At 32.9% G+C, this 21,355-nt stretch overlaps 1 protein-coding gene across 1 annotated transcript; it reads left to right on the top strand.

Moving 5' to 3' along the window:
* Positions 1 to 7,346: 7,346 nt before the first annotated feature.
* On the top strand, positions 7,347 to 15,520 carry LOC111627611. The gene is made up of 5 exons (XM_023371199.1): positions 7,347 to 7,610; positions 7,728 to 7,789; positions 7,871 to 7,966; positions 8,047 to 8,130; positions 15,342 to 15,520. Exons 1-5 carry the CDS (start codon positions 7,484 to 7,486, stop codon positions 15,426 to 15,428), a joined length of 456 nt encoding a protein of 151 aa, XP_023226967.1. The 5' UTR covers positions 7,347 to 7,483; the 3' UTR covers positions 15,429 to 15,520.
* Positions 15,521 to 21,355: the final 5,835 nt, after the last annotated feature.

Genomic DNA, 21,355 nt, shown 5'->3' with positions numbered 1-21,355 from the left:
CTAACACCAAATGCTTATCTACTATGAGATTTTATAAAGGATCAAATATTGTTTCAACAATCGACTATGATTCAAGGTACGAAACAAAGAAGATAGATTACGTATGTGTTAAAATAATACTAGAAATATTGTAGTCCGTTCGGCAAAACTTTCGAATGTCCACTTTCTTCTAAACATTTTGACAATCGAGTAAGAATACTCGATTGTCGAAATGTTTAGAAGAAAGTGGACATCTCTTCGAACATTTCTTAAATTACCGGGGAAAAAAATAAATAAATGAATAGAAATTAGTTGAAATATAACGTTCTAATAAAAAGGCATATTTTTATCTTTCAAAATGTACAGTACTGTGCAATTAAGTAGAACTACGTATGCTCGTAAGTTTTGAAATTATTATTTTTGTCAAAAACGTTCTTAATAAGTTTATTGGCTTTTAATAAACTTAATAGTATAAACTTTATAAATTTAACTATTGATTTTTAATAAAGAATTCAAAAATATAAAAAATAAGAGTTTCATTGGAATTATTTCCCTCCACCTTGGTCATTTCCCAGAAAGGAAATGGCCGAAGCTTACTTTTACTTGAAAAGAACTGCCGTAAAAGGCTGCAGATATATTAAACTTTTAAACATATTAATTTTATATTAGATGCATATTTTTGAAGTTATTGACTTCCTTACACAGCACATCCTGTAGATAACAGAAATCATCACAAACAAGTCTTAAATAATTGGGCATATTATAAATAGTAAACAATAGCTTATATTAGTATATTTCAATATGTTTCCTTTTAAATATGGAAAACGTCCCCATAGTATTAATAAAACGATGAAATATAGTCAACAAACACGATAAAAGAAACTTAATTAATAAGCTTAGTGTGAATGTTCTATTTAACAGTTCATTTACCTTATTCTTTAACTCTACAATCAGTATTTATTTTTACCTTCCAGGCGATTATATAACAGAGAAATAAAATTGCGATCCGTCAAAAAGTTTTAAGTAAGGAGAGTTTCCCACAGAAAATCCTTTCGACAGACTTCTTCCTCCTTGTCACAACGAGCCCATGTTGTGACAACTTATCCGATTATCTTAAACCAAACTTGCGATATACATTTATTAAACGTACTTTTATATTATTTTTATCCGTTGTTAATTTTTCCAGGTAAAGCTAGATTTTAAAGAAGTTCAACTGACATTCCTTGTAGTCCTTATAGTCGATGATTCGTCTTACTATTAAAAAAAAAGAAAGAAAGAAAACGTATCTTGCCAAACGCTGTAAAATGAATTTTAATTAAAGTGAAATGCAAAACATATTTTGGAATAATAGTTGATATTAATAAAAGGGTGTATTAAATCACGTCAAACTTATTTTATAAAGATTCGGATTATAAACTTTGTACCGTAACCATACTCTTATCCGTAAGGTATAGTGTAGTTATAAACTCTGTATCGTATTTCTCAAGAAACTTTGCATTCATCAAAATTTTACGGACGGATTCGAAGAATCTGTGGATTATGCAAGCGGCAAAATTCCGTTGGATCGGAAGTGGGTAACCGGAAGTTGCCGACAACACAAGGACTTCCTCGCGTTATTATTATGATTTTCTGAACGTCTTTAAAGTCTGTTTGACTTTTATCATACAAGAAAGTAAATTATTGTAAAACTTGTATTAGTAGCTCGTCAACTAAATATTGGCTAGTGTTCGCCATATTCCTACGATGCCAGTGATAGAGCGTTGCAAAATCGAGCAAAAATAATGAATGGACTGGGTCAAACGTAACTTTTGGTCAACTGGCGCTACTTCCGAACGATATTTATTTATTTATTTATTTGTACAAGGAAAACCCTGTATGTACGGGCATAGTACAAGAAAGAAAGACATTACAATCATCAATATAATTCCAGTAAAAAATACATCATTGTTAACAGTACAGCGCATAATAATAAGCCTGTTAAATCAGAAAGAAACAATACAATATTAATAACAATAACAAACAAAACCAACAATAATAATGATTATATTAAAAAACAAATGGCAGCGAATAGTCGCCGCAAACAAAAAATTCTGTAAAATTATATGAAAAAAATGAAACAATTACCTGGAAAAATTAAATAAATACGCCGACCAAAAACGCTGCCAACTCTCAAACACTAAAACATATGCTAATATGTTTTATCCACACCTCATGGTGTGAATATAGTATATTATTCACACCAGAAGGTTAAAATTATGAAAAATAAATGTCATCTTAGAGTTAACAAATTAGTTTCTTAGTAATAAAATTATAAATACAGTGATATTATAGTCTTGTAACAATTGCTTATATCAGGGGTGGACAACTTTTCTGTACATAAGATCTACTTTTTATCTTAAAAATATGTCGCCATCGACTCGTTGTCCTAGGCATAGTCAAAGTCAGGGATGGGCATCCCGCGGCCTGAGTCACATAAAATGTGTATATGTTACTGTAAATGCTCGAACTATGGTAAATCCTAAGTTTTTCCAGTAAAATGTAAGATTTACCAAATCATTGTGGTAAAAGTCCGAAATGTTCTGCGATCATTGTTAATTTCGAACTTTCTAGCATTTACTCGGTATATCTTAGGTTTTATCTCAGAGACATGGTAAATGTTGAAAAAATAGTCCCCGATCCCCGATTCCGTACCGCAATACGCCGCCGTTTTCGCTCGCCGCATTCCATCGTTTGACACATTAGATTGCGCACATTAATTCTAATCTTGTTTGAGAGTTCTTTGTCTAAAAGTTATTTTTGAATCGAGATGAGTATGAAATGGAGATTTTATGAAATAATGGACGAGCTCATTGCAAGCAAGAAAGATGATAACTTTTATCTCAATAGGGACAAATATGCAAAGTGTTTGGAAGAAGTAAAAGCTGCAAAGAACATGAAAAAGAAACAAGCTGTTCATTACAGTCATATAAAGCGTTACGACATTTTGACTATAGGCGGCGAAGAAAAACTAATTGCGCCTACGAAGGAGGAAAATGGAGAAATAAGGTATTACATTTGTTACGAGGACTTATTCAATATTCTCGAAGAAACACATGTTGCTGTTGGCCACAGTGGAAGGACACGGATGCTTAAGGAATGTAACCGCAAGTATAAAAATGTAACATGAGGCTACCATGACATATTTGAAGCTATGTCAACCTTGCCAAAAGAAACAGAAGACTTTGAAAAAGGGCATTGTTGTCAGGCCTATACCTCATAGTGAAATGAACTCACGCTGTCAGGTTGATCTAATAGATCTACGAACTACCCCAGATGGAAATTATAAATTTATTTTAGTTTACCAAAATCATCTTACCAAATTTGTGATCCTTCGTGCACTTCAAACTTAACGCGCCGTAGAAGTTGCATACTATCTTTTGGATATTTTCACCACTTTTGGAGCGTCGAGCATCCTTCATTCCGATAACGGCCAAGAATTGTCTAACTAAGTTATTGAGAGTTTATGCTCCATGTGGCCGGATGTAAAAATCCAAAGTCATGGATCAGTGGAGCGTGCTAATCAAGACATAGAAAATATGTTGAGCACGTGGATGGAAACCAATCAGTTATCAAAGTGGTCAGAGGGTTAAAGATAAAGAAGTGAGTCTTTGATAAGTTGTCTTTGATTGGAGGGCAAGGTTTCAAGAAATGCAACCGCCTAAAAAAATGCGTAACAAAGAAGCGCACTTGCAAGTCATCAGGATTACTTTGTAATTCGAAATGCCATTATAGCTCTCCATGTTGTAAAATCCTTTTTTTACTTTTATGAAATGACAATGAATACCAAATGATTAGAAAAAATACTGTGATTACTGATTAGCTTAGCCAACGTAAGCTATTATATTATTTTTGACAAGATAATTTAATTTTTTGTTATGTTAAAAAAGTATTTTTAAACTATTTCACTAGTTATTTATAAATAGGACTTAGTAAGTTGACTGTTTATAATAATTGCAATAAATGATTATTAAAATACTCATTGTTTTATTTCCAAAAACAACATTTACTAATCGTCTTTAGTAAAACCTAGCATGTACCAAATTCTAATGGGAAAAGCCCGGAAAATCATCACACTTTAAAAAAATCCTTACATTTACCAACTCATGTTGGTAAATGTAAGGATTTTTTTAAAGTAAAACCTAGTATTTACTAATATACCGGCTTTTACAGTAACATATAAATATATCAATTTCCTAGCTTAATTAAAAAGTATGCAGCATAAATTAAAACGTTATTTTCTACAACTTATGTATGTGAATAGTTTTTCCTGCAATGACTTTAATAAAAATTAAAACGAGAAACCGGCTAACAGATTAACCTCGAAACTAATTTAAAATTAGCAGTGACTAATATTTAATCAAATATTTTCGATACATTACGTTTACATCAGTTCTAGAAGCTAAATTAAGTATACCTGTTCTAATTTATAATTATATATGAATAAATAATTGTAATTTACCGGCATTTTCCCCCTCTTTTATCTTGTATGCCGCCCGCGTCAGTTCAAAAGTTCTGAAATGCGACTTTTGCACAGGAAAAGGATGCCCATCCCTGGTCTAAGTGGAGAGGGGGAGGGAGGGGTGAAATACATACTATGTTTAGATAGATAAGAAAAGCCACAATTTAATTTAAAACGCGAAGAAAAGGTACTTACATTTTAAACAGAAGAAAAATTGAAACTCAATTTTGTTACTTTCGGGGATCACTTCTTCACCCTTCCTCTCTCTACCGTGTCCCGACCTACTCTCTCTGTCCCTTCTTTTTTTTCGGTTTTACGACCCTTTGTCTACATTTCTTATTCCCCTTTTACAACTGTACGCAAATGGATTGCACATGGACCGACAAAACCGCATCTGAAAGAGCGAGGAGGTCCGATATTACTAACGTTGCGTTTGCGCGTTACGTTCACGCGTTGCGTTCAGTTACAACTTACAAGTGTAACACATTAAGTCAAGTCATCGCGAGTGATCGACCAAAATTGGTTTTGCGATCGACTTGTTGGCCATCCCTGGCTTATATGATTGATCCGATAAATAATCTGAACCAAAACACTTTTGTCTGACAGACGTCAGAGCCTTACATTAATTATTAAATGATAAGCATCAAAATTAACACGAGAGAAACAGAATTCACAATAATCTAAACAAGGAGCTTTAATTCTTTTAAATATATTGCATCGCACATATCACACTGTTTGTATAATACAAAATGGTCTCTATATTTAAATAGGTCACCGAGTCTCATTCAAATATCCAAATACAATTTATTATATTTATAGTTAGCAGCTTTATCTTTAAACTCATTTAAATAACTATTTGCTAATCATTAAAATATCAGAGGCGTCCGTTTCATTCAACATTATAAGATATTTTGATAGCCAAAATTATGCAACAAGGACACAATTCGATCTTCCCACGCTACTCTTTGCGAAATTAAATATAATTTAGTGGACTCGGTGAGTTTACTAACTGACTGTATACGTAACCACCTTAAATTATTATTTTTTCATTATATTAAAAGAAAGAGGAACTCTAAATATAAAATGTACGATGAAATCCATCTTTTTAGAAAATATAAACGTTTAATAAATTTAATTTGTAAATTGTCAACTTTTCCTCTACAGTCAAGACCCCAAATCTCGGACCTAGCCCCACTATCTCGAAAACCCTCAAATAAAGCACTACTGACTGAATAAATAACTCGAATAATTGTAATTTATCTTTCCAGCGTAACAATCTACCAGACAAACATCCTTAATAATCTTATCTGTTCCAATATTAACTTTACTATGAATATACTTTAAATGCTTTAACAAACATCCATTAGACTGGAAAAATACACCCAAATACTTATACTCGTCAAAAACTTCTATTTTAGAGTTTTGTATAAACCAATTTTCATTTTTAGAATATCTTCATTCATTTCGGAATACTATTATTCTAGATTTATCAATATTAACAAAAAGTTTTAACTCTTGTAATGCGTATCCCAAAAAATCAATCATTTTCTGCAGACATTTAAACGTGAAAACAAGATCAGAAGTACTCCTTTACAGAGACATGTGCTTCTGTAATAGTATATAACTGTATCAAACAATTTACAAATTTATAACTCAATCAATCTACAAAAGTTGTCTCTACAAAAGGACTCTATCTACAGGCTCGAATGCCGATGTGAAATCAACGAAAAAAAGCGTAAAGTTTATCTCGTTTCTTTTTAAAGGTTTTTGAATTAAAGCACATAGAACAAAAATATTATTCAATGTTAAGAAACCAGACTGGAAACTAAAGTAAAGTACTGTACCTCGTACTTGTTCAACCAAGTTTTCAATTGAATTGAAGTAATTAAGTTTCTTGTCGGTAGTAACGAAATTGCTCTATAACTATCAGGTAAATCTCTAAACCCCTTCTTAAATATAGGAATAATCTTACATAAACGCCAATCCAACGGGATATTTTCTAATGGATATATATTATTAAACAAATCTATCATATATCTAATCAAGTCTGGGAAGTACTTATATAGTCCACCTGTATACCATCAATACCCGGAGCAGTACCGTTTTCCATAGTAACAAAACCTTTTCCATCTGTTCTGTTATATCCAAATCCAACACATCATCCTGCCAATTCGCACACCAGTTATATACAGAAATATCTAATATATAATATAAATATTTTCTAGAGTGAAATTTCCTTGAAAAATAGGCCACCCAATCAAGATCTGAAAACCCCTTATATTTAGTTTTAACAAAAACAATTAATGAATCGCCACAACTGCTTACTGTCACCAGATGTCAAACACTTTTATTAATCCTCTGTTAAAAAAGCTTTTCTTTTCGAAATTCCAAATATTTACAAGAGTTAATAGTAAAATATTCATATTATAATTCATTAAATAGTTATTTACAGTTAAATTTATTGAATATTTTATTCAAATAAAAGTGCTAATGGGTATTTGATGCTAATTAAACTATTTTAGCAACATATTTTTTTTATTTAAAAAGATATAAATCAAATACATTTCAATTGAATTAAATCGGATAAGTTTTATTTTTTAACTGAAATTAACCGAGTGCTTTTTATTTAAGCCAATAATTCAATATACTTTTCTCCATTAAAATTATTCATAATAAAAAATCGCCAAAATAACATTAATTAAAACGTGTTTTACATTTTAACTAAGATGCAATATTATATAAATTGCGTTATTTTAATACCGGAACTTAGGGATATCATTATTATTCGATCATTTTTAAAATCGATCATCTTTAAAAGTAGGCCAAAATTACTTGTTAAAGTAAATATATAACTTTTTCTTTCCTCTTACAGTTAAATTTTCCTCTTAATAACGGTTATCACGCTAATATTTATTTTAATACATTGGAATTCAAACATCGTCGACGCGAATATAAATCGTTCAGCGAAATACAATCGTGTCAAAAGAATAGGAAACGTCGAAGAAAATGAAACAAATTCTGGTGTTATCAACATTTGCCTTTATTTCTAGTTCTATTGTTTGTTCTTATTCTTCCTCCGGAACATCTGCCGATTCCAGTAGTTCTTCTGGGAATTTCGATGAACGATTCTGTGGTATGTTTCCGACGAAATGCAATTAAATATTTGAGTGCTTATCAGTTAGTTAACTTATCTATGATTAGGTTTATTTTCCACGAAAAAATATTTATATATCAATTTTGCTTCAATTAGCTCTGAGCGCTGATAGTAAAGTAAATTTTCGTTCTTGCCTGATTGAAAATGGCCTGGAAATTGTAAGTATATTCGAATGCAAATTTTCTCATCTAAAATAAATTTATCTGATTACAACTGATTAATATTCTTTTATTGTTTAGGAGAATCAACTTTTCAAAAATTGTGCCCAACGAGTGAAATTTTTCCCAACGTTGCTGGAATTGGACGAATACCTTTGCAAAATCAGAAATACACAAGTAACGATAGTTAATTCTTATCTCTAAATATTTTAACACAAGTTTATTATTTAACCAATTAACAGCACTTACTTTTATAGAAATATGAAAAATATGCTAAATGTTTTAATTCGGCGAAGGAAACGTTAAGCTTAAGTAATCCCAATGTATATCCTATATCCAGCGTAAGTATCGCACAATTGACTTTTTATATTGCAAAACTTAAATACAGTTATATGTTTAATGTATGTTAATATTAGCGATTTAAAAATAGAGATTTTTGTTAGTTATTTCCTACATAAATGGTATCCCATGAATATTTTATTTAGGCCTAATATTATCGATAAAACGCCGAAGTTGCCAAACAGCATTTTAGACATAATTAGAATAGCTGAACGTAATGCTGAATAAAACATATCCGTTCATTAAATTTAAAACAAATTGGACATCCAATACACAAAAGCGTCGCAAATTAATAAAAGGATCGTAGTTTTAGAGTCAAACTTCGGTTTTAGAACAATACGGTTTACAAACAAAATTTCGAACTCATTTTTCCCGGTTGCCATACAATAATACTGTCGCCAAAGAAGCTACTCGGCAAGAGTCGGTCAAAGACGGCCAAGTCCCTATACTTCCTATGTTAAAGAAACTCGATGGCCCGACCAATTAACAACGGGACTACTAATTCGGAAGTTACTGGAACCGAGATTGTATGGCGTCATTAGACGTCACGAAACGATTCATCGATGACGTTGCTATTTAAATTAGATTTCGATGCTTATGCTGGAATGATACTATTTCCGTTTTTCGATTCGAATCAAAATCTAATTAGTTGGATGAGAAACGTCGGTTATTCCCATCTTGTTGACTCTATCGGATTACCGTTAAGGGCCCGTCCGTAAATTACGTAAGGTATTTTGGGGTGGATGGGAGTCAAGGATTTGTTACGATTTCTTACTCAGGGGTAGGGGGTAATAGATCTCGTCTTACGTAATATTCTTAATATTCTTAATATTTTTGATCTCGTTGAGTTTTGAATTTGGCTTCAATTTGGCCGTTTCTATTAAGAACACTCGTTGTACTAAAGCCATCTCGTGTGACGTGATAAAATAATAAAGCTAGTAGATAAACGCTCTACACATTTTTTGTCATGGGAGAAAGGCCGTGTGGTGGTTTCTCTCTCTTGTTTTTTTATTTGAGTAAGTGCACCACTCCTATGGGTGTATAACACTAATAACACATAAACCAATATACACGATACAAAGTAGTCTAAACATAAAATTAGTATTCGGCTTCTAGTGAAAACTAAAATGTAAAACTAGAAATTATAAATTATAAATAGTTTTTTATTCCATATTTTTGAACATAATTGTAAAAAGCATCAAATAGTGGCTTCTGAAAAAGCTTATCGAGTGGACATGGCCACCTGAAACCAAGTGTAAAGATTTTTAATTTCAGAATAAGTCCATCTTGATCATAAATTAAGATAGATCATATGGTCGACGGTGTATATGTGTTCTGTAGAGCAAAAGCAAGAAGCAACTTCTGCCTGGTTATACATCGTCAGGTAGCTTCCAAAATTACCATGTCAGTAAGTAGTTGAGCAGTAGCAAACGTTAAATCTCTAAGTAGTGATGAGAATCTGCATTCAACACTAGGAAAATATAGAATTGTTATTCTACTAGTTTTACTGCTCAACTACTTTTACTGATTCCACTTTTGCATAGCGTTGTCATGAATATAATTTTTAAAACTGCTACGTGAGAGAGGGATGTGAGTGTAGTCCAAATCAGTGTCCTTTGCAGCTGACTTAGCCTCAAAGTCGGCTTTTTCTTTTCTAAGTATGCCAGTATGGCCAGGAACAAATATAAAAGTTATCTTATTTACAAGATTTTTAATATGGTGCTGGATATTTCTATTGCAATTGGGATTTAATGGAGCTTTTAGGACAGACTGAAAATCGCTGTAAATGTTGATAGACAGAATTTTGTTTGGTAGTGAAGCTTGTAGTCAGCATGTTCTTCAGCTTGATAGATGAAGATATGTGGGAAGTGTCTGTACCTTCTACACATTTTGGGAAAATATGTCAGTTTGGAGGAAGATACAGATATTTGAGCCGACACAAAGGGAGCTTTTAGACCCATCTGTGTCTAAAGTCTGCGTGGTTATCCATGGAGGAAGCAGATGACACCAAATAACCTTGTTTACAGGACGATTATCAGAGATAGTAGGGTAATTGCAATGTGGTAGCATATGAACAGCCGTAGATGGGAGTAGAGACTGTTGTTGAGCCTTGACGTTTGTAGTTCTGATGTAATAGTTTAGGACCTTTTCTACAATACATAGTGGCGAAGGAAGGAGCTCTGCTAGTATCAGAGGCATTAGTAGAAACAGTTCTGCAGCACTTTGAAATTCTGACAGAAAACTGTCTTTGAAGAGAGAGTAATTTACTTGCTACTAAATTTTGACTAATTAAATGACCCCAGCTAGAGGCTGCGTAAAGTAGCATTGGTTGTATTGCCCCATTATATAGAATTTTACAAGCTTTATGATTTAGTCCCCAGGTGCACCTAGCATATTTTAGCAGCGTGTAGTTTATTTTCTTGGCCTTAGCCAAGATGTAATCAATATGGCAACGAAATGTGGTTTCTCTCTATTCTCTCTTGTTTTATTTTTTATGATGTTTCTGTTTACACGTGCACTAGCTAGTCGATATGTCAAAGTTTTTTGGGTCTTTTGTGAAAATTAAAATTAAGATAAAAATAAATATTATGACGTTGATTAATGATAATAATAATAAAAAATGTTTGCTAATAATTAAAAAATAAAGTTCTTAAAATAAATTGTTCATTCGAATTCATTAAATTTTTATGTAAACAAATTTAAAAATAATACTACATATTAATTAACTAATTAATAATTATATATTTTGGACTTAACGTTTTTAGGGTTTCATAAAAAACGTTTTTGTTAAAAACTTTGTAAAAAATCATGCCTAAATATTACATAAGATAGGGAAGGGGGGAGATCAAAGAAGATATTACGGTTTCTTACACAGGGGTGGGTGGGGGTTTAGAATGGCCAAAATCGCCCTTACGTAATTTATGGATGGCCCGTAAACAAATGATGGTTTTTTTCTCATATATATGTTAACAATTATTTCAAGGAGATTGTCTTGGTCGTTGACCGTAGAAGTTCCCTACTCCCTCCTATACCAAATTAGGAGTTTATAAGAAGAGCGACATTGCTCTTGCGAAAAAGGAAAAAAGGGGGCCTCAGATACTCACATCACTCTTTTCTTTCTCAAAAACCACACTATCTCTTTGAGGGTTAGTGTGTGTTTTTGAATGAATTAGCTACTAACTGTCCGTGGCTACATGGCACTTATGACCTTAATAATAAATTATGATCGTTATCGTGCAGAAATCCTCCGCACGATACATTCGTTTGATTTTGAAAAAATAGGGAAGCGTGGATGTGGGTTAGAATGATTTAATACTGATATTCATCCTCTATGAATTTAAGACTGCCAAACAGTATTGTCAAAATTATATGTGAGGTCAGCCGATTAGGGGTGAGGTGTTCGACAGCCGAGCGGTTCGTTCTGTCGTGTGGGCGCAGACTGACTTCCTGAGACAGGTTTACCATATAACCGTTTATTAAACGTAAAAATGCTCCTTACAAATTACTTGTTAGACGAGGTAGCACCCCAAAGCGCACGGATAAAGTTCGAAATAAAGTTCGTAAAAGTCGGTTTTCGTCGCTAGAGGATGGACGCTGTCGGTGAAACACTCGGTGGGCCCCGGGGCGTTGATTACGGCTTTCGGCGGCTTCTCGCGGACGAACCGACGAATCTGTCGATTGTTAGGAGCACCCAGAGAACGATGCTTCCACGATGTTCCAAAATGTCCTTTTTTTTCTAAGATCTGGAGCACGCCCGTCCAGGAGACGACACACTACGTATCCAAACACCAAGAACCAAAAACCAAAAAACCAAGAACCTTCGTCTCTTGAGCCGCACAAATTTATAGATTTTTTACAGCAGTCGCCTCTCCATTGGTCTCTCATTGTCACCTGGTGACAATTCGAAACCTAATGGAGGGCGCGGGAGAGGTTAACATAGTGATTGAATATGATCCTCTCTCTTGTCGTGTTTTCCTCGAATTTCTCCGTTTCCATTGTTTAACTAATTTTCCGAAAAAAAACCAATTGCATTGTTCAATCGAGACACCTAATCCGTTTCCTTATCGTCTGAAAAGGAGCTCTTTATTTTCGATCGAACCCATAATTCGGACCTCTCAGTCGACCCCTGTTCGGGTCCTCACATATACTTGATCCCACCGGTGAATTACTATTGTATGGGAACAGCGAGGTTGTGGCCGAAGTTTTCATGTCTAAAACGTGAACGTCAAACGTCGAGCTCCGCTATATTGTAAGCGGCGCTCGATGTTTGACGTTCTTGTTTCAGAGATGAAAACTTCGGCCGCAACCTCGCTAATAAAAACCGCGTTAATAACTGACATTAACGTAATATGAATGGCATTCATGAATTCGTGTTTAAATATGTTTAATTAAATTAAATAACAAAAATTTAATCATACAGACCCCAAGATTATTTTCATTTATAAAAATATTTTCCTAATCGAAAATCAAGACAATACGAACAATGTTCAAGTTTATTAAATCCTCTTTCAGGAACTAAACTGTAGGTGACTTGAAGCAAAAAACTCGTATCACTCGAGATTTTCAACGAAACTCTCGAGTGATGCGAGTAATGCATTTTCTATTTTTTCGTATTTAAATTTTAAAGGAGGTCGTTTTATTTGATTTTTCATAAGCACTGCTGTAAATGAACAGAAAAAGAATAATCAGTACTGTACATTCAAGGAAAAATTGAAAAGACTGATTTAAAACTACACAGCAAAGTACAGTAGACCCCTATAATGGGTAGATACGTTCCACGTTATACGAATTTCACGTTGTAGGAATTCTTAAATACATGAGCCAATCGCAGCCCTACACGTGTGAAGTTTACGGACTACGGCTGTTTGAAAGGTTTTCTTCCATAAAATTAATCAATTCTAGACTAATTCGACTCTACATTTCCAAAACACGTATAATTTTTTGGAAATAATCTGTATAAACTATGCTATAAACAAATAATTGTAGGATTACTTATCGAGTGTGCACCGTTCGACGTCGCCATTGCTTAAGCTTGTTTTCGTCGCGGAGCAGCGCATCAAACAATGGCCGCAATTTCTGATAAGTTATTTTTCTGCGAAAAATTCGTTGAACTTTGGAGACATCATTAATATAAATAATTTTAATAGCCGTTGAATAAGAAATATTTTTTTCACAAGAAATGTATAAAATTACAGTACTGTATTAGACTTACGGTACCTAATTTACATACTGTACAGACGATAGTAAACTCCTTACGTAATGTATGATTTATAATAATTTTAATTTATATTTTAATATAATTTATAATTAATTTATAATAGATAACTTATAATAGATAATTTATAATAGATAATTAATTTATGATAATTTTACCCGCCTAAACTCTGCATAGCGTGGCTCTGGACGGCGGAAAGTAGTTCGGCTGCTCGTCGACTATTGGTCCAGATTCGACCAATCCAGTCGCGACGACGTTTTACGAGTCCCTTTTAGCGTCCTTATACGAATACTGTCGCAATTTTTTGCCGCGTTATAGGAATCTCCGTTATAGGAACCCGCGTTATAGGGGTCTACTGTGTAATGCGTTTGTCGGCAACCAGGCAAATATATCAAGATTCAAAACGTCTGTCACTAGGAATTAAGCGTATTGTGTAGTTTGATTCTGTCTCCAATTCGTCTAGATCAGGCTGGCCAACCCAAATTGTTTCGCGGGCCACTTTGATCACGCGTAACATTACCGTGGGCCACAATTTAGGCAAACTTTTAAAAAAGTAAAACAGATACAAAATGAATAAGATTTTATTGCTATACCAAGAGTTCGTACTCGCACTTGTGCATTATAACAATGACACATACAAATTTTCATTTATTTAATTATTTTGGTATACACATAACGGGAAACAAAAGTTTTAATAGATATATAATATCGCTTAGCGAGCCACACAATTTAACGTGAAGGGCCGCGGGTTGGCCAGGCCTGGTCTAGATAATCCGTAATTTTCCCAGCAGTAATAAGAAAATATGCTTTCATGACGAACTCAGGATATTTTTCTTCTAATTATCAATTAGAGATTTAGACTATGTACAAAAAATTATTTTATTAATTTTTGAGTCTATCAATTAATCCTTTTTTCATACACCATAGAAGTACCCTTTTACATTGGTTTGAAGAAATCACTTCATAAAAACGAATAACAATAGGTAAAATTTACAATTAAAAATGATCAGACGTCAGCCTTTCATTTTAGGTATCTGACGCCTTAACATTAAAAAATTAAGTAAATCTCACCAACTGCCAAGTTTTATACCATCTGTATCAGGTTCAAGCCCTCTAGTGGTGGATACGAGTTATCTTTTGCATGTAGTTACAATTTCATGAGTTCATCATGAAATTGTAACTACATGCAAATCAAAGATACACCGGCATTTTTTGACCCATCGCCATACTTTTCCAGGTCTGTCCAAACATGCTACGTCGAGAAATGAAAAAAAAAGTTTAAAGTTTTTTCTCTATGTATGGATGTTAGTGTAAGGTTACGATTTTGTTTACCCGACTTCAAGCTTAATAACTACCGAACCTTTTATCGAAAATTTCTGAAATTTTGCAGGTTGGATTGTATATTAGAGAATTGATGATGGTAAATTTTTGTGGTTAAAGGTTGATGAGGGAGTGGAGAGATAGAGTGAGATCGCTACCCGGAAAATGAAGCTTTTTGTAATTTTATAATAATGAAAATAATAATTTCAGAATTTTTTAAAAATGAAATTTCATAACAGATGGCACCACATACAATTTTTACTTTTATCGCTGGGAAAGTTAACTAGATTTTTAATCTAGTTGTTTTTTTACAAATGTAATCAGGTATTAATATATAATATCGAAAGCTTTCCAGTGATGTGTTTGAATGTAGCCGAAACATATATTTAATGTTCAGTATACTATTGTGGAGTTTTTCACAGAAAAAGGTAAAGAAACCAGATAAGGAAACCAGATATTATTTACTTTAGACAAAATAAATGTTTTTCTTATTGGACGTCTTATGTTAAGACACTTATCTGTTACGATTCTCTGTCTTTCGGATTCTAATTTTCCAAATTAGCAAATAAATATAATGAACAAATTCAAAATTTTAAAACTAATTAAAATTGCCAGATAAATTAATGAATCTTTTATATTATTTCGTATAAAAATAGTTTTGATTAATTTTTTTTTCAGAAATGCTTAACGCAAGTGGAAAATTGTCAACGAAAATCAATCTCATCAATTGATTCTTATCAACGAAGTTTTGAAGAATTATTCTAAATTTCAGTGGTATGCCGTCCTTGGAAGCGGTGGAAGCGCGGCTTCCCTTGTATTTTCTAAAATACAAACACAATATGTGCGACTACTTTCATATTTTGACGTACGTAATTTGAATTAATTAAAATTAATATTTTATTATAACCATATTATGTATCTTATTACAAATTTCTATACTACACGTGAAAAAAACGATAAGATTGCTATTGTATATTCGAATATCATTGGCAGAATGGAAGCTCTATATTGTCGAATAGGAGACAGCTTCCACAGCGAAAATATCTGAATGGTGTAAAGAAGCCAGGTTATACGCATTTGAGCATGCACTTTACAGAGCACCAACCTCACGCCGTTTAGCTGGTGGATGTTATACATCATTACGCTTTCAATGATTCTATCCAGAACCGGTTCTGGCTGTTAGCCGCTTGTCTGCTAGATATTTGGCCGCCCTCGCTCCATTATGTGAATCGCGAGTAGATTTATAATTTAACCCAGCTGACAGGAGTTTATTAGTATGTTTTTATGATAATTCTGTGTAATTAACAGGAGTTTTTTTTTAATTCATCAAAATACTTGAAATATTTATTCTGCTTTTATTCTGCTCTCTCATCTTGTATTACTTACAGATTTCAATGTTAAACTAGTGATATTACCATTTAGTATGACCCATCTATAAGGAAATGCAGAAAAAATCATAAACAAATCCTTACACCTGTACAATGTTAAAAAATTAACTGTTACTTTGACAGTATCATTTACAACTAAATGTAATGAATGAGATGCACAAGGTACAAAAAAGTCCTAAAATTTATTTTCCTTAAATTTATGATATATGTATGCGTTATCATAAAAATTTGTCTTTCCACTTCTTTCCCAAGACTACAAATATTCAAGTACAAAGTAACTGGTTTCAACTTATTATAAATAAAACCCTGTTGAAAGAGCCGGAATTTTATTTAACCGAAGCGTAACCGAACTAATCTCTAGCCGAGTACAGTGTGGAATGATTTCTTTGTAATATTAGATGTAATAAAGAAAGTAATTTTTCCAGTTCAATGAGAGTGACCGAAAAGTTGTAAATTTTAGAAATTTCCGTGGACATCTGGTCCTAAAACGAATTAGTTAGAAAACAAATGACAGACAATCTATTAAGTTTAACATATTTAGATTTTTACAGCTATGGCGAGAAACGCTTAAAATTTACAACAACACTGTCGTGTCCTTTGAGATATACTACTGATGCGACTAAACTGGCATTTGACATTGACCGGTATCGGCACCCTCGGGATTTGGTAACCCGCACTGCACACCTACAAGGCGTCTTCGATTCCATCCATTAGCCACTCGTAAGGAGCTATTTGAATAAGTGGATTGTTTTAAGATTTTAAAAAGTAAAGAAGATTTTGTTATTTTTATGTACGTTTCTTTACAGAGCTATATTTAATTATAATTTATAATTTTCTTTAAAAGTATATTCATACAATTAAAGAATATTTTGTACCATTTATGTATATCCACCACACATTTTATTTCACCAAGTTTTTATAATTTTATTTTTAATTGTAGCCCTTATATCGTGGCTAGTGATTCAGAATGCAATTGTGATATTAAATATACATTTAAAGAAGTCTACGGTTTTTCTGGCTTATCGAACAAATGAATTCGAATGGACCCTAGATCATCACTGACACGCAATTAAATTGTTGATAGGAAAACTGTGTTTCTGTAGGAAACACTGCTTCTCTATCATCAAATGTCACTATACGCCACTGCTAAATTTGTAAAAAGCAATTATTATTTACTTATCTTATTCAAAGTTTCTTATCGACGAAATCTTATTAAAAGTTTTGTATTACACTGGAAATTCTGAATTGCGTCAAATTTTTAAAAATATTCTAAAATTATTAACTATTTAAGGTATTGTACTTAATTGTTTGAAGGTACGAAATAATTTAATTTACTATTAATGTAAGCAAACACAATTATCACAAATCTAGCTTACTTATTGATGTAATAAACCCAATGTAATGTATTAAAACCTATTTTATATTCTGAAAAAGAGAAAGGGAAAAAATATCAATTAATGCGAAAAGATTTTGCAGTTTTCTTGATTAAAATTTAATACTACTAAAACGAATATTAATATTAAACTAAAGTATGGTTTGTTTTTTGTTTTAGTAATACGAAGTAATGGAATACGTTTTTTTATTTTTGTAAACTTATTCAGATTTCAAAAAAACAATGCTTTTATTGAAATGCGAGAATTAAAAGATCTAACGTTTCCTAATTCTCGCATTTAAATAATTAACTTTCAAAGTAAATCCTAACTTTCGTATTTACCACTAGACACTATTGATTTTCAACGCCATCTGTAGCAGAAGTGTCGCACGAAATAGTGCTTTAGCTTTTCCTTAGTCTTGTTTTCAATTAAACAGATATTCGTAAACATTTTTACTTCTCAGATTATACTGAACTGATCCCTATCCTGTAATAAAAAAATTTCTAGAAGTGTTAATTAACGAGATAAATTAACTAACAATTTAAGAGACAATCAAAATTCCTACAGCCCAATTAATTTGGTTCCACCCCACAGTTGGTTCCATACTGAGAAACCGAATTCATTAAGCACACTTTACCTTTTTAAAGGTTAAAAAAAGAGAGATGCTTTAGTCAATAAAAAGATTTGTTTAATAATTTTATTAGACTTAACACCTGCATTTAATGAGGCCTGGCCAGCACTAATTTCGTTCGAGCCAAAATGAGCAACAAAAGTGGCCAAAAATCTACACGATTTGCAAATAGTTATAATGAAAATAATGTATAATAACGCGGATTGTACAGAAGTGTCGTTGAAGCATCGGACGGTGAAGTGTCGAACCCGGTCTGGCACGAGGCCAGATTAGCCTCGGGCCCCTCGTTCTGGAAATTACTACCGAACGCGATATTCGAATTCAGCTTCCACAATGAAGCGATCTTTTTGCCTTCACCGACCATGTTCCGGTGGCGATGACCGACAAAGAAGTAAGCATACTCGAAAACGGGACTAGATCCATTTGGGCCAAAGTCCAAAATTGAGAGAATAATTGTAAACCAGTGGTTCCCAAGATGAACGCTATCTCCTCCCAGGGGCGGTGAGTAAATGTAAGGAGCGAAAGGGAACAAGGCATTGAAGGCAAGCTACCGAACGGTAACATCGGCGAGGGTTGGGTCACGGACAACCTTTCTTTTTCTTCGTTAATAAGACAAGTAAGAAGAAACATTGCGTTTAATGGTTTCCAGACATTGAGAACAATGTACAGTACAGTACAGTATAGTAAGGACACAAACTGTGAGGTTGGTAAAAAGAAGTGTGAGGTTTTTAAGAATATTACCAAGCCTTTCTCACACAAAGGAAAACGGATTGGGGACGTCGGGTATAAGTTTTTGGAACAAAGGGGGCGTGGCTGAAAAAATTTGGGAATCACTGGCGTGAACTGATCTCGAATCCACTGAGATGAAGCTAAATTATTATTTTTTGGGAGAAAAGTTAAAATCATTAATCTAGCTATATATAACTAAAAGTGTGAGATTATTCGGTCTTTCGAGGACCCCGTGGCGCGTTATGACGGATTTGATATTGTCTGACGGTCGACACTCCTATTTAAAGGGGTATCATTGGAGACGGTGAGAAGGCGGTTCGCGCCTTCTCGACATCTGGACGCAAAGGGCTCGAAGCGTAATAAAGCGAAGAGAGCGAACGAAGAAAACTTGAGCGTATGTAATATCGCGAAGCGTGTTAAAAATTTCCATGTCGGCCAATGGAGTACGAGACACTGGGGCGCGTTGGAAAGAGCAAGCCAAAGCAACATTTTTATCTCTACGAAAAATGCTGAACAAAAGAAGTTAGGAGGACGACATTAAATTTATTTTAGAAGTTGAAAAAAGGCTTATATATAACGTAACATTAAAAGAGTATAGACTTCATAACTCAAAAGAGAAAGCTTGGAGAGAAGTTCAAAAGGTTTGTGGATTGAATAGTGAGTTTTCGAACTTCGTTTCAATCATATAACAGAATGTCTGTGTTTTATGTGTTTTAATACGTAGGCTGTTAGTTTTCTTGGTACGTGTATTTCAGGAACAGATGTATGTATTTCTAAATGGAAGTCAATACGGAACAAATACGTGAGAATATATAGGCCTATATAAAGTGGAAGCGAAAGCCAGGATGCAGATAATGCTTAGTGGGTCTTGACAAAATACCTGAGTTTTGCCAAATTTCTTGGCAGTTATGAGATTTTATTTTAAAAATAACTCTTGTATTACTAAGCATACTAAATAAAATTGCATGTGTGACTCCATTTACTATGAGATTTTGTTATATTTTTTCCATAAATTTTTACATTTTTCATTACTATAAAATGGCATAAAAGCTAAATTTTTAGGATAGTTTTGTATTTAAAAAAAAAAAAAAACTGCAAATACTAATAATGAGTAAAATTTGAATTAAATCTGACTCTTCTCGAAATATGACACTTGGCCACCTACTATTACCATACCTCTTCGACCTTTAATTATCAAAATTGCATCAATATGCCCCTTATAAGCAGCTACCATGCCAAATTTCGTTTCTTCAGCCTTATTCCATTCTGAGATATTAAACGAAATACACGCTAGTACACAGATCCACGAAATTTTTCTTCTGTTTTGCCTTTTGGGTTTCGGGAGGTCTTAAAAAGGGGAGATTTACTAATTACTGGGCCGATCAAATTTGATAAGATTCCAATAATGTCCCTTGTACGTATACATACATAACAGCCGGAAAAATAAAGTTCAGAATAAAAAAACTTATTAACAGATTTTTAGCTTACCAAATAAAAACTCGTCTTTATCATCAAAATTAATTCTTTCGTTTTTTCTTATCGTAATTAATTTATAAATAAATAAAGTAATTTATTTAAATTGACTCGCATTTCGGTGATAATAGCGAGGTTGAGGCCAAAGTTTTAAACGCGAAAACAGGTACGTCGGACGTTCAGCGCCACTTTCCTGTAAGCGTAGAAGTTTGACAATGGTGTTTGTATAGTCAATGGAATCATGCTCGACATTCCAAACACCATTGTCAAATTTCTAGGCTTACAGGAAAGCGGCGCTGAACGTCCGACGTACACGTTTTCCCGTTTAAAATTTCGGCCCCAACCTCGCTATTGATGCATCGATACGCGCAGTCGGCTTACGTATATACTTTTGTGTCGAGAATGTCGCATATGTGACAGGATTTTGATAGGTAAAAAGTAGAACATCGTTAAATGTAAAGGCGGTTAAAAAAAAAAAAAAACAGTATTCAAAATGAAGGTTGTTTTGCGAGACAGATGATCAACTTAGTAAAGAACGACAAACGACTTCTCCCATACAATAAAGGCCCCAATAAAAGTGTAAGATACAAAATAAAAACTTACAAACAACAACAAATAAAATTAAAAACTTTTTCTAGCTTTTATTTATTTTTTAATTTTCAAATTTTAATTAGAATTATAAAGCTTTTATAGTGAATGCTAATCACATTTCAAAACATTTTATAAATTTATATAATTCAAAATATCGAATTCTTAAAACTTATTAAGCAAATTAACATTTAAAATTAAACAATGCTTTTATTATAGTGCTTAATTAATGTGAAAATAATGTTTATTATAACAAGTCAGTAATGCTCGTTTAATTAAGGTAACTTAAACATCATTTCCTTATGTTGAGCCTCGTGTCTTTCGCTGTATTCTTTATTTTCTGCTTCCGTTAAACATTTCTAAGAGGAAACATATAATTTATATTAAAATAGTCATTCGAGCTACGAATTAAATACAAAATTCGACAAAGTTTTCGACTTTATTTTTATTATATAAACCTACTACATAGGCATAAATTATCCTTATACTGTATATTACTACGATTTCTGC

This window comes from Centruroides sculpturatus, unplaced genomic scaffold, assembly GCF_000671375.1.
Source record: "Centruroides sculpturatus isolate CEXI.00-Female unplaced genomic scaffold, Cexi_2.0 scaffold357, whole genome shotgun sequence".
In the NCBI taxonomy this organism is placed as follows: domain Eukaryota; kingdom Metazoa; phylum Arthropoda; class Arachnida; order Scorpiones; family Buthidae; genus Centruroides; species Centruroides sculpturatus.
The sequence above is the reverse complement of the archived record's forward strand: the minus strand, read 5'-3'. Positions and strand labels throughout refer to the sequence as shown.

Bases quoted from the DNA above. Each gene is read 5' to 3' on its own strand.
- LOC111627611 (XM_023371199.1), top strand. From the start codon at position 7,484: ATGAAACAAATTCTGGTGTTATCAACATTTGCCTTTATTTCTAGTTCT. The intron at 7,790-7,870 runs GTAAGTATATTC...TTTATTGTTTAG, and splicing joins TTGAAAATGGCCTGGAAATT to GAGAATCAACTTTTCAAAAA. The intron at 7,967-8,046 runs GTAACGATAGTT...TTACTTTTATAG, and splicing joins GCAAAATCAGAAATACACAA to AAATATGAAAAATATGCTAA.